Source organism: Lethenteron reissneri, chromosome 27, assembly GCF_015708825.2.
Source record: "Lethenteron reissneri isolate LAM-NWPU_2019-01 chromosome 27, ASM1570882v1, whole genome shotgun sequence".
Lineage (NCBI taxonomy): Eukaryota > Metazoa > Chordata > Hyperoartia > Petromyzontiformes > Petromyzontidae > Lethenteron > Lethenteron reissneri.
In genome coordinates, this window is record NC_083805.1 from 15,475,589 (window position 1) to 15,490,141 (window position 14,553).

General features: G+C 48.6%; 1 protein-coding gene across 1 annotated transcript; it reads right to left on the minus strand.

The window, feature by feature from the left end:
* Positions 1 to 11,003: 11,003 nt before the first annotated feature.
* ENG (endoglin) lies at positions 11,004 to 13,801 on the minus strand. Its single transcript, XM_061561577.1, has 4 exons — positions 13,690 to 13,801; positions 13,012 to 13,114; positions 12,552 to 12,662; positions 11,004 to 11,225 (listed from the first exon to the last, which is right to left on the minus strand). The coding sequence occupies exons 1-4, from the start codon at positions 13,795 to 13,797 to the stop codon at positions 11,056 to 11,058; spliced, it is 492 nt and encodes a 163-aa protein (XP_061417561.1). The 5' UTR covers positions 13,798 to 13,801; the 3' UTR covers positions 11,004 to 11,055.
* Positions 13,802 to 14,553: the final 752 nt, after the last annotated feature.

Sequence of the window (14,553 nt, forward strand, 5' to 3'; positions counted from 1 at the left end):
TACCAAATAAATGAAACTGAAAACTGATTTCGCTAAGGCAGGGGGCGTCGTCAACCAAAATAACAACAGAAATGTTTTTCTCAGATTCGGTCAAAAAAAAAGCCTTTAATATTTCAAGGGCCGCAACACACTGTGGTGAATACGAGACGGCGAGTTCTTCATAAGTAACGTCACGCAGCCAGTCATTTAAGGGGCCGTCCATAAATGACGTCACGCACCTAGGGGGGTCAGACATTTGTGACGATGTGTGACGAGGATGGGGGGGGGGGGATTTGAAAAATATGACGTCACATCAAAATGCGCAACTTTAAATAAATATAGACAACACGTTCTACTTAATTAAATAGACTTTTTAATAAATGATTTCTCCTACAACATCAGAGTGCAGCGCCACATTAAATACGCACTACAATGACAATAGTGTAAAGCGATTTGAAGCATGTTTAATTTTCAAAATGGAAATGTTTTTTTTTTGGGGGGGGGCAGAGCTTTGTGACGTCATATTTGAGGGGGGGGGGGGTCTGACTTTTTGTGACGCCGTGTGACGAAGCGGGGAGGGGGGTCAAAAATCGTCCAAAATCGCGTGACGTCATTTATGGACGGCCCCTAAAGACACGCGTGCGGATCCCGGAGCTGGACGTTGCCGACCAATGGCACTAACCACTGCACCACTTCACGGGACCTCCTTTGCCAGTACCAAAATATGAGAATAGGTTTTCCCCTGTAGCCGACCTCCCCAGTGCTGCCGCGGGGTCCACCTTCTGCCCCGCCTCCTGCCTCCCCCCCTTTTCTCTTCCCCCCCCTACTGACGAGGCCTATATAACCTCATGCCACGGCAGATCTCTCGCCTACTTTAGCAGTTTTTTTTCTTGCTGTGGTTGTCCCACCTGATGACGATTGCTTGTGTTGCGATCGAAACGTCGTGATCGGTTATTTTTCTACCTACGTGACTTTACCGGAAGAACCAAAGCGGAACAAAACAGCTGTGTTAAGATGTTAAAACACAAAACTGAAACCTTTTAGAAGGAATCATGTCTGCAGTAACCACAATACTTGTGGTCAGAATGCAAACAAAAAACGCTCTAATAATATTTGCATTGTCTTTGAAACTGATTGTTCCACACCAGAGACAGCTTTCTTTTGAGCCTCGTCTCAAACAGTGTTAAACCAAACGGTGTTAGACCGCCTTTTGGCGTCCTCTGGTCTAACACCGTTTTGAGACTCGGCTCAAAAGAAAGCTGTCTCTGGTGTGGACCAATCAGTTTCAAAGACAATGCATATATTATCAGAGTATGTTGTTTGTTTGCATTCTGACCACAAGCATTGTGGTTAATGCAGACATGATTCCTTGTAAAAGGTTTCATTTTGGTGTTTTAACATCTTAACACAACTGTTTTGTTGCCAGAAAAAAAGGGGAAAACCTATTCTCACTGCACCACTGCTCCCTGTCCCAGAAGCCCTAGTGCCCGTTGGAGCCACGCATTCGGAGGAAGAACACTCACCGACTGTTCAGTAGTCTATTCGCTTTTACCTATTTATACAATGACAGTGTCCTATAACGTGTGCAGTTTTCACGACAAATTGGATACAACGCGATGATGAATGTATTAGGGATTTTTTTTTATATCGAGCAAAAGGAACTATGTCGCGCGAGTAGGAATAAGCGGTTAAATCTCGACTTAAAGCTTTCGACACTGCTGGGATTCATATTCTTGGGTCTTTCGGTAAAGTCACGTAGATGGGTGCAAAGAAAATAACAACAACCTACGACGTTTCGATCGCAACACAAGAATAGGAATAAGCGGTTGTATGTCTGCCTCGGCATAGCATCACGCAAGGCGGGATCCTGCTGGATGCTTCTAGATGCTACCCACGCGCCTCAGTCTTTGTTCAGCCTGCGTACGCATCTCACGGCATTATCGCGGACTGTGCCTTTACCCTATGTTACATATTATTCATTGCAACGCAATTTTTCTACAACGCGGTGTTCTTCAGGAACGAAACTGCTGCCGCGTTAGAGGAGAACAGACTGTACCTTGTGCTGCCCGACAGGTGGGCGTCTCATGCAGGCTCCATCTCAACGTGACCCACCAACCCCGGCCAGATTACAGGTGTGCCACGATGTCTGGCCGCCTGAGTCTCTTGAGTGGCGATGTTTACACAAACTGGCCAGACAATTGCTCTTTTGTTATTTCGGTAAAGTCACGTAGGTATAAAAAATGCAATAAATTTAATCACAATTGCTGAAGTGGGCAGCTTGCTGTGGTTGTCCCACCTGATGACGGACGCTTGTGTTGCGCCCGAAACGTCGTAATTAAGTTTACATTTAGTTTATTTTTTATACCTACGTGACTTTACCGAAAGAACCAAAGAGTTAGGATCCCTGCAGTTACGCAAACTTCAAATCTAGCTTGCCAGACACTTATTTAAGGCTGAGCCTATCTAGGGGAAGTCCGGACCGGATTTGGATAGCACATGCGACTAAAAATGGTTTCGTGGCCTGTCACATTATTTGAATCACTGGGCTCAAAAATCACGGTAGCACCACTCCGAATCAAAGGAACACTCGCACGCACACACCAGAGCACATTTGCTTGACTTTATTTTGTGAAATTACATTTCGTAAAACGTATAAAATATATATTATTTGTATTATAATCAATTATACAGAACACAATATTAATATAACACGTAAATGATTTGTAACTTTTGTACTGTATGAAAAACAAGAATCCTTTATGTGTTTAATATGCATTGTTAGGCTGCGAGCAAGGGTCGTCAAAAGCACACGTGGATTCTCAGGACTTAGACGCAGTCGCACGCACGGCTCGGCAAAGAACGCACATGGGCAACATCCGCACGCACGCAGGCACGCACGCACACCTCCACACCACGCCACGAGGGCAACACGAGCTCACAAAACACGGGACGGCACCATTTGTACAAACAGCTCTTTCGTCCATAATATAGGTTTTTTTTTGGGTCAGATCGCGTTATTTATAAATGTGTCGTAACCCTCCACCACCCGACACGGCCAATCAGTAAAAAATGTGTCACGTTTTCAAAGGACAAAATAATTCACTTCTTTAGCCTACCGGTGTGCTGAAGAGAGATTCAACAGCATTTTTAAATTTGAGTAGTGCGACGTTTCGCTGATAATTACAATCAGCTTCATCGGGCAAGAATGGTGAAGCTCTCCTGTTGCTTCCGGTCTTAAATAGAGCAGTATCAGGGTGACGTCATCATTTAATTCAATTCAATCTCTCTTTCGTGAAAAACATTTCAAAAACACAAAAAGACCGAGATCCTCATGTGTCGAGATCCGTATCGGCTGTTTGACTTATACCGAGTTTCCATGAGCCACACGAACTCGCGTTTGAACTCGAAATTGTCATCCCCGCCAACCCCTTCCCATATTATTTCGCCAACTCGAGTGGCCCATGGTGGTTAGGGCTAAGGCTTGGGATTCTCTGGGACGGATTTGGCTTTCGTGGGGGGATCACCCAAATCCCCCTACTGCCAGAATACAGGCTCTGCAGAAATGTAAGAACCGAAACGCGTTGTTCCAATAAAAAACAGATTGCAGGTGGTGGGAACATTTTGACGTTACATTAAAATGTTGTCATCACCGTGCTCGACTCGTGTATGTCAGGATGGAATTGTATGCGTTTTATTTTTCTGGAAAAAAACGGCCCAACTCTACGCAATAACTCAAGTAACTCGGCAGACCATGGGAGATTCCTATATGTCAGCCGACCAGAGTTGTCCTTCAACCAGATATGCCCTTCAACACAACTGGAGTTCTGGAAGAAATGAGACTAACTCTCATGGAAACAAGGTACGTATTAGAAATTCGTTGGCCAGGTACTGTTAGTGATCATCTTTTAAAGGGTCAGTAGCATGAAACGCTCCGCTACCTTTTCCCATTGCCAATGAGTGGACCACACCATTACGCCTGACACAAATGTTTAGGCCAAACGAACTACATCCCCAAGGACGTACTCGGCAGGATCGGACCACCAGCCACAACGCACGTGCATCGCAGTCAGGAATCGAAACCGGATCATCAGGATCGTAGCGCAGTGCGCGAACCACCGCAACAACAAAAAATACTACGCTGTTGCTTGTACATGTGGTTAAGTCTTTTGTGACTAGACTTTTTGGCAAGATGAAACCAGGGCCCTTGTGAGTTTTAGTGTTGCACACACACACAATACAAGAAAAATCGTTACATCTCTCATTTGGATATAAAATATAAATCGCATTAAATAACAGACATCAGACAATAAAAATACAATTCGCAGGCTCTCAAAACAAGTTTCAACAGTTCCCGAGAACCCAGTTGCTTTTTTCCGACCAAAGATTAAGAAAGACTTCACATTGTAAACATACGCAGTATATGGTACGAGGAAGTGCTATATAGATGAAAGTATAACATCGGGTTAGTTATTCATGTACATGCAGTTTCATAAACAAACAAAAAAAACCTGCAGCCGCACGCGCGAGCTCGAGTTTTCTTTTAATATAAAATAAACCTTCACTTCATCGTTGGGAGTCTGGGCCGTGTGTGTCAAGGGGGGGGGCGTGCGGGGGGGTCTCCTTCGACTCGAGGGGGGGGGGGGGGAAGAGGGCACAGAGGGCCCCCTCGCCAGAGGTCGCAAACGGGTTTTGATTCCTTACCCGTACCCGGCCGCACCAGGGTCGCAAACGGGTATCGGGTACCTGATTGCGACCTCTGGGATGAAGCCATGTTGCAGGCGCGGGTGGGTTGATTCTAGGAACTTGAATTGTGAGAAGAGACAAGACGTTGGGAAATGAGTGACAAACGGTGACTCACCAGTGACTCACGGCCTACCCGTACCCGGCCGCACCAGGGTCGCAAACGGGTACCCGGGTACGGGTAGCCGGGTATCGGGTAGGGTACGGGTATCGGGTACCCGGTTGCGACCTCTGCCTCTCGCTACCTCAATCCGCAACCCCGAACGCGAGTTGGCACTCGCTGCACTCTTGAACCACAACGCGGCGGCGGACTTGACAAGAGCGACAGCGGACGTGGGGACTCTCAGCGCCGATTACAGGGCCAAGCGAATCGCTCCGCCGTTTTTACGGATTTTTTGGTGTTGTGTGTTGTTGTGTGTTGTCAGCGGTTGCGGAGAAACGTGGTTCATTTCGCGAGAGTGGGTTTTTTTATCTACACGCTTTTAATTAACTCACTCCGTCTGTGGTTGTTGTTGTCGTATCCTTAAATCTTGTAACTCAATTTTAACCCACTTCCCAATGTGGTATCAACTGCAAACTTGGTATACTTATGTCATACTGATGACAATACTATATTCTATCATAAAAAAACATATTTTTAAACATATTTTTTTTATATGTTACGTTTCGGCTTGGGTCTAATTGTCCACGCTCAACTGACGTTGGCTTACGTTATGGCAAGCATCGGGGCCACTTCCTGGAGTCGTGGAGTTCTTCCATTATTAGTACGGTACATTTCATTAAAGCGTGTTTAAAAAAACTGTATTTTTAATATTACTTATTTTTGTCGTGGCCGAGGCAGCGTGCTTGTTTGGAGAGGGTACCGTCTCCAATAGAAATAATAAGGCGACGTTTTCACAATTGTCCCATCTTCATAGCAGATGAATTGACAGGGCCAGATAGACAGTGGAGAATAAGAGTTGGACACTGCACTTAATGTCATGGGGGTCCCATGAGAATTATATAAAAATGCGTTCTGATGACCAGGTTATTCAATTGGCAGTATCTGGTTAAACCAGCAGTATTTGTTGACCGAGGCGAACTGATGTTTGAGAGGCGATCAATTAGATACGTTTTGTTGGTTAGGTATAGAAAGGAAGTAAAAAAAATTATTTCGTGATGACAATTGTCAGGCGATGACAGTAATGTGACATGGACTTCCTACGGCATCCTTCCTGGAGCAACTGTGACCTGACAAGCGTTATGTAGTAACGTAACTGTACTTGGCAGTTCTCGCCATCATTGATGCATGTAGGCCCGATGACTCTGCCGAAGAGACACCACGTATCGGAACCAGTCCAGAGGTTGCTTGCATTGAATCAATACTGCTGAAATTATGCACTTCCCACACGGCCGTCTGCCCGATGGGTTGTGTAAAAATAACTGCTATTTTTTTTTTAATTTAGAGAGACAGAAATATGAAAGGAGGCATTATGTCTGTTCAGGCTGACACTTGTTCAGGCAAGTGGCGTGCAATAGGAATTGAGCTCTGGCTCCGCGATTCCGAGTTCTGGATGGAAATAGTTTATTATTATTATTATTCTTGTTGTCATTCTGATAAAACGAGCTTTTTTTGCCCGTCCAAGGACGGGGTTATTAGAAAGTAAATCTGAAATATTCAATCGAAAAATTGTTCAGATCATGATTATTAATTGCCCCATGTGGAGTGACGTCACCCGCTAATGGTTATTGGGGAGGGGTGCGGCATGTGGAGTGACGTCAAGCTCGACCTTTCTCTGCGTTAGTGTTAAAATGCACCCACTCATGAATATTAATGAGGGGGAGTGGGAATCCGGAGTCACGTCACGCAGAGGGGTGGGCCTCATGAGGAGTGACGTCACGCGCGGGACGGACAGACATTTCTGGGTGATTATAGTAGGTAATGGTTCTGAACCCAAGAGGGAAGATGGAACCGTGTTGTCCATTGACCAGGATTTGAACCCTCACACATGCGGCTACAGCCATCGGAACACAGCAATACTTAGACGAGACCCACCCCGTGGCAATCACTCAACATGTTGAGACATTGTGGAGATGTTTTATTTTGGCGAGGACAGCCGACTCGCGCTGTGTGCATCCAGGAGTGGAAAGCAGTCTCCCAAACTCGAATTCATAATTAGTTTACGTTTGTTCAGATCGTCGTGTAGTGTATGACGCCAATTTTCTTACAATTATAACCCCCCCGCCCCCATCTGACAGAGCCAATTGAATAAAGTTTTCACGTGGGCAAAACCGTAATGTTGACAAGCAAGCACAACTTCATTGAAAACGAATTTCTTTCGAACGGCTTTTTCTGTATTTTGTTTGTTGTCCTTCCCCCGCACCCCCGATTCGCATGGTTGACTACGTACGGTGCGAAAGAAGTTCAACAGATACACAACTTGGCGACTTTGCCCCGATGTTTCGCTGGAGATTACAACCAGCATCACCTGGACTTGAATAAAAAGCTCCGTTCGAACGGCAGAGCTACTGCTATCGTTAAACAATTGTTACAGTTAAAAATATGGCCGTTTTACGTACGCGATCGAACCCAATAGAAATGATGTCCCATCGGTCATGGAAGCCTACGCCCCGAATTCTCCCCCTCCCCGAACTCCACGGACATTCGAGTGGACGGCTCGCTTTGCCAACATCTGCCACGAACGACGCATACGGAGGCCATGTGGGGGCCCATTAATATAGTGGGACCATGCATGAGTTGGCGTACTACGTATCGACTAATATATCCTTATCCTTTATAAGAGCAATATTTACAACAAAAAAACACACACATACTTCCTATACATTCGTCCATGCTATACAATGTGGATATATAACTTGATATGCGAAATACTGTAACGCATAACTTCACAGCCCGACCGAGAAAAAAATGTTCACCTACGGCGAAATAACGCAAGCGGAGCTGAAGGTACAATCGTTCATTTTTTTTTAAATCCCACAAATCCTTTCCAATTGTAGTGACGCGGGAGAAGAGCGTTCGCCTCTCTCGTGGCCGATAATGGCGCTGCCCCCATCCCAAGGAGCATGGCAGTGGCGCGTTTAAAAAGAGGGTCTCGCGATTATTACACGCTGCATGGCTGGCGGCTTTTAATTACGGACAGTGATATTTTACAAAAATGTCGACTCGGTAGCAATCTCATTCTGAAGTCAACGATTGTCATAAAAAATAAACAGCTTCGACTGGCCAACTCTATTCATAGAAACACACCCAACTATCGGGACCTATATTGGGGCACAGGGAAACACTTGTCACAGAAGAGGGCCAAGTTTCATTTAAAACGTAGAAACACGCGGCAGTGGAAAGGGACGTCGAGATGCATGGCAGGACATAAGAACGTGTCAGGACAAATGGACAGATTTCAGGACACGAGGTTCGATGTCAAACAACACGTCAGGGCTAAACGCAACAATGTTTGCAGTGATTCAATGCGCCCACTCATTATCGGAATACGGTATTATGTGCATGCCTAGAGCCTAAGCCCTAAACCATCACCGACGCAACCCAAAAGAAATATAACTGTTATTCTGTCGTTTTACTACCTCGACTGTGTGTCCAACACAAGTTTGAAGCTTCGTTAAAACGGGAACAAAAGAAGTGAACGTTGCAGGCACGTGGCTTTCAGGAGTGCTGCCCTAGCGCCGTTTAGCGACTTCAACTGCGGAGGGACCGCCGTAGCTTTCATGAAAGGTAGAGAGGGGCATGGCATTGCATCTATGTCACGATGCACAATGCATGCTGGAAGCCGGCCATATTAGGCCAATGCAGGTCTGCGCGCGTTGGGGAATTTCAAACTCACTCCATCTGAGAAGCAATTGGCCACGATTCGAGAGTTTGTTGTTGTTTTTGTTTTAATTCACAGAAGCAGATTTCTTCCACTGCCACGCTGCCGGGGATCAAATTAGTTTTAGCAACAAAATAAGCGAGCACCCAAATGTTTTGTCGCGTTACGTCCTCCGTTCACAAACATGCAGCCCAAGGACTTCATCTGGCTAGAGCAATATTCTGGTCAATGAAGAGCAGAAGTTGAAATGCGGGAAAGAGAGGGGGGGGGGGGTAATGCATTGCTACTCCCACAGTTAGGGGGGGATGTTCTGCGAGACACTGATATCAGTTTTAAGGGGTCATTGGTCCAATCGCCACTGAATATTAATGGCACCTATTTCTCCACGACGATTGTGCCAACACAGGGGTCGGCAAACCAAAGCAACAAGAAGAGCCATTTTCCGAATTCGGTACAAAACTCAATATTTCCAAAGCCGCAATGCATGCGAACACGTACTACACACATTACGTCACGGAGCAGTCCGTATAGAGCCGCAGGTTGCCCGACCCTTGAGCTTACAAGAGGTCATAACACCGACCGCAGATATTGTTCTTTCGCTCCGGCTGACGTTCGGCGGCATAAGCTTGCAGGACCATTCTAAACACGGCGTCCGATGAAAGCAACAACGCGCCCCACCACACGGAGGAAGGGGGCCACACTCTAGGCGAAGGACCGAAATTACCACGTGGGTGCGGCAAAGGGTTGTGATCGCTGGCGGTGTTTTCGAAGTGCGACGGTGGGGTTGGTGGGGAAAGATTTTATTGTCGTCAACACACGGGGCCCAGCACCGAGTCTCCTGTAGCCAGGGATCAGAGAGGCCGTGGTTCCCCCACAGAACCATTTGTCAAGAGCCTCTCCCAGCTCCCAACGAGCACACGGGCCGGTCGGCTTGTCACTTCCTGGCGGCCCCGAGCCAGCGGTGGGATTTCCGCATGTTTGAGTAAAGCAGGCGGGGGGGGGGGGCAAGTCTTTCCCGTCTGACCTCTGTTGACTTCCCACAAAGTGGTGCTTAATTTACCAACCCCCCCCCCCCCATATATACGATGGGTCGAGTCGGCCCCTGACTGGCATAACAACGAGCAGGCATCATTTGGCTCTCCCCCCCCCCCCCACACTCGAATGACCTTCATTATATCTAAAGTTGCGATAATCGAGGTCTGTTTCAAAAGGGCATAAACACTGAAAGCTTTTGTGGAAAATTGTACAGCATAAAAAAACATATAGGTCCTATGAATAAAAGTGGCAAAATATGGCAGCTTTATCAGATTTCTCCTCGAGGTCTCCATTGAACCAACATTTAAAACTGTTCCTAAATTTTCTTCAGATAAAAAAACAAACTGCTTCAAAAGTAGAAAATGTAATAACGATCGCAGTTTGTCGCAATATTTCAATAAATATACGGAAAATAAAATAACAGTTTCAGATCGGTCGACTGAGAAGAGCATGGTGGTGGTCTGACTGGCGATGGGAAACTACCATTGCTGTAATGGCAGACAAGTGCTCCAGACGGCCGCGAGAGAATGGGACCAAGAAGAGAGGTTGGTGCTCTCACTCACGGGGGCCCACTACCCTCGTTGCATCTCTGCGGACTAAGAGGACTGGTCCCCGCCATCAAGGCGGCCGTATGGGGGGGACACTAGAAGGTTTTTTTCAGGCCGGGGAAAAGAAAAAAACTTCCCACGGCCCTCCCGAGGCTGTACGTGAACCCATCAGTTCACGCCAACGCCATAACCCCCCAAAGCTTCAGCAAAATCCGAACCACTCTGCTGGCGATTTGATGGCACCACCAGCTTCTCACAACGGCCATCACATCGACGATGTTGATCAAGATGATGGCGGCGATGACGATGATGACGATGATTAACATGGAAACGGCAACTGGATTCACATCTCATTACAAATCCTGAAACGAATTTGAATTGAAATCGGCTTTGCGACAGAACTGGACACCGGTAGAGCCCCTGGTGAAGCACAATCATCTCACTGGGGTTGGCTGCACTGGGCATCGACTGGAGCACGGGGTGTTGCCGGCTACGTGTTCCTAGAGCTGGGCCTGCCCTCACCCTGCCTCCCCCCCCCCCCAACTCAAATCTCAACCTCAATTAGCCAGCATTGTATTTCGGTTGTTCCGCGTGATCCAACTCCAGGACTGGTTCGCCAGATAAATGCCCCCCCTCCCTCCCCCACCACTGCTGCTCGGGTTGCCGCCTATCCTGGTGCTCTCAGAATCGTCCATCCTCGTGTCGAGGTAGCCATCCTGGGAAATTTGTAAACATCCCGGTTCTTGGCAGTCTGCGTAATAACACGCCGCTCTAAGGCAACACGATCACGTGTATAGTTCTTCCCTTCTTGCGGTATTTCTTCCCACGTTTTTTTTTATTAAGAATATTACACGCACGTATTTTGAACCGAGGAGGCGGCCACCCTGGCAGGCTTTCCGCCCAGCACCCCCCCCCCCGGGGGGCCGGCGCCTCTACTTGTCGCTGTCGGCACAGCTGCTCAGGCTCTGCGTGGTGGTGCTGTTTTCCGAGCCGGGGAGCGGGTCCGAGTCGCGCGCCGCGTCTCCCCCGGGGAGCAGGGCGGGCGCCGCCTCCGGGGTGGTCGTGACGGACGCGGCGGCGGGGCCGGCGCGCGTCGCGATGGCTGGAGACGGGGTGGTGGTGGGGGGAGGGGGGGGGAGACGCGGTACGGAGGGAGGCACGGGCAGAGAGAGAAGGGGGTGGGGATGGGGGGGTAGGCTCGGCGAACGTGGTTGGGGGGGGGGGGGGGGGGCTCCGCGTTGACGTCTGGGAGCCGTGCTGGCGACGCGCGACACGACCGATTAACGCGCTCGGGTCGTCGACCCAGACGGGCAAGCAGAGGGGCAAGGGGAGAGAGAAAGAAAGGTTAGCACCGTTGGCTACGTACGGTGCGAAAGAAGTCCAACGTACCCACAAACTAAACTACATATCGAAGCGGCTTATCGTGCGGAAATTTTAAGCGGCCAAATACTCTAAACGCTTGGTGTCGAGTCAAAAATGTGGAGGGAAAAACCGGAGGACCTGGAGAAAAATCCACACGGCCACAGGGAAAGCGAGACACATAAACTCCAAATATACAGCAGGTATCGTCAGGGTCGGGATCGAAACCCACAAACGACTTCCTGTATACCAGTCGAGATCGTTAACATCTAACCAACGTAGCACATTTATACATACAGAGGAAGGCCGCTGCGGAACACGAGGAGATGGCCGTGGTGAGCACCATGGTGGGAGACCAAGAGGCAGGGAAAATATGGTGGACGTATGTTGAACTTCTTTTTCACCGTACATAGCTAACCGTGATAAATCAGACGTGCGGGGAAGGAGGTCCCATGCCAGGATATGAAGGATTGTGGAGTGGACATAGAGATGATGGCCCAGGACAAGAATGAGTGGAGAGAGAGGATCAGGAAACCATATCCACAGAGAAGTGGGTTTAAAATTCCAGGAAGAAAATACGAGGCTTAAGTTGTTTTATTATAGGGAAGACAGCTCTGAGATCTCGAGCCTGGTGGCGCTGTGGTGGTTGGACCTTCCACTCACAATTGAAAGGTTAAAATTTCCAGTCAATGATCGACTTGACCCATTATCATGGTCAGCACCTTTCTATGATCAGCAAAATAAGTAGCACTTTGTGGGAAGTCAGCTGTCCCTCTGAAAGACAGGCAAATCGTAATGCCATGGGGGATGTGGAATTCCCAACACTGACAAGGCTACGAAGAGATAACAGCACCGCTCAATGCCCTTTTGAGCGGCAGAGGAAAACAGTTTGGTTTGGACCACCGGGGAGATAAGGGTGGTTTACACGTGGACCGACACTGGCCAACACTTTCCTCTTGCGTGCCCGTGCCAGCCCCAATTAGGCGCTCGCCAGCAAGGAAGTGACAACCGCGGCTTCCGCGTCTCTTGTCTATGCGCGTGTCCCACGAGCAGGCGTGTGCTTTTCTACCTAAAGAGCCAGTCCGGCTGTGGATGAGCCAGAGCGCAGCGGTGAGGAGAGCGCCGATGAGGAATGCGCCAAACCATCCTAGCACCGACGGCGTGTCGACGCCACGCAGAGCTGCACCGCAGAGAGAGACGCACGTGGTTAGCCGGGCGTGTATGTAGAACTCTCGCACCATACAGTCAACAGTGCTGAACGGAGGTGTGGGGGAAGGACAAAACGGAACGCAACTAGCAGTTCTAATGAAATTCTTTTCAATCTATATTTAAAGAAGTGCATAAATCCAGTGGCTTCCTAATACATCATCACACTCACATGCACCACCAAATACCCACACCGTCACATCACATCATCAGAACCCTGTGCTAACCCCGCACCTTCGATTAGCACGGTTGGCTACGTACGGTGTGAAAGAAGTTCAACATACATGCAAGCACCAAATACCCACACCAGTGCGGTTGCTCACCGTTACTGCGCAGCTGTTCCTGGCTGGTGGTGGTTGCGATGACGTGTCGCAGGGTCGGACCGCGGAAGTTGATCATGCAGGGTCGTGCGGGCACGTCCGGGCACTGGGCATCGCGGCACGGAAACAACAGCGGAAGGGGGAATGTCAACAATAATGTCATCAGCAACGGCAAAGGGCCCAAAAACAGCCGTCAGACAACAACGTCAACAGGCCCAAGAACAACGTTAACAACAATAACATCAACGAGAACCTCAACAAGAGCAGGAACGATGGCAACAACAACATCAACATCGTCAATACCAAAAAAGCGTCACCTCGACACTGTGGTCTATGGGTGGCCACACGGAGTTGGCTTCCCACAGTACAAATACAACAGAAGTCCGTTTTTGCACACGAACCTAATTGCACGCATTAGGCGAGATCGCTTTGTAACCGAATCAAATCGTGTGCAAATGCGACGCTAACATTAAATTTGGGCCAATGAAGCGAATGAGACGCGGAATGAGACAGAACAAACAACCAACATGGTGGCGCAATTAAAGAGAGACGAGAAAAAAAACTATTCTTGACATCAAACCGCAATGCCCACCATGCACCTACTTCTCCGTGCCTCTCTGGATCACACTGAGGCACGGAGGGGGGGGGAGGGGACGAGGTGGAGGAAGGGGCGAGTCGTACCCGTATCTGTGGCAGCTCCTCCATCATGGACAAGCACACGGACACGTTGCAGTGCAGGTACTGGAGACGCGCGTCCGAGCGAGGGGACAGCGGGAACCGGAACCTCATACTCGCCTCTGCCATCGCAAACAGAAAGACAAGGACAACCCCCTCCTCCATGTAGCCCACACAGGCCGTTCGCGAGTCACGTACGAGGGGCCGGTACGACGCACGAGGCGAGCGTTTTGTGGTGTGGATAGCACCGCCGATGCCTGGCCACCAAAAGTCTCGCTGGTGCCGATGTTTTACACGCCGCACCAGGTAGTCATTTTATTCTTTAGGGAGAGGCACAGAAAAGCTCTTGTTCAGAGGTGACATGGCCACACACGATTAGCTCATCGAAGTGGCTTATATCAAATTGAAATTTACCAAAGCCGAATAAAAGCTACAACTAATGTTTCTAAATGTGGAAGGCAAAACCAAAAGGAACCACTGCGGGGAGAGAGAACACGTGAATATTAATATGTACAACAGGGTCGGGATTGAACCCACGACCTCCTGCGTACCAAGTGAGGGCGATAGCATCTTCTCGCAACCGTGGTGCCCCAGTAAACTCGGCGAAGCCCAGGACCAGTTTTAAATAATTTGCCGCTGATGTGGGCCAGGGCCAAGAACTCAGGCTCGTAGCATGGTGCACGCCAACCACCTCGCTTCCACAATTCACTTCCACCGAGGAAATCGGTACCAATCAGGGTTTGTCCCCTCAGGCGATATGGCCAAGGGGGGAACATCTGGGTCAGGCCAGATGTGTTTTTCGCCGACTACGAATACAATTTCCATTTGATTTATGAAACGACTGAATGTCGTTTCATAAATTGGTGTCTC

Bases quoted from the DNA above. Each gene is read 5' to 3' on its own strand.
- ENG (XM_061561577.1), bottom strand. From the start codon at position 13,797: ATGAGGTTCCGGTTCCCGCTGTCCCCTCGCTCGGACGCGCGTCTCCAG. The intron at 12,663-13,011 runs GTGAGCAACCGC...TCTGCGGTGCAG, and splicing joins GGAACAGCTGCGCAGTAACG to CTCTGCGTGGCGTCGACACG. The intron at 11,226-12,551 runs GTAGAAAAGCAC...CCCCGTCTCCAG, and splicing joins CAGCCGGACTGGCTCTTTAG to CCATCGCGACGCGCGCCGGC.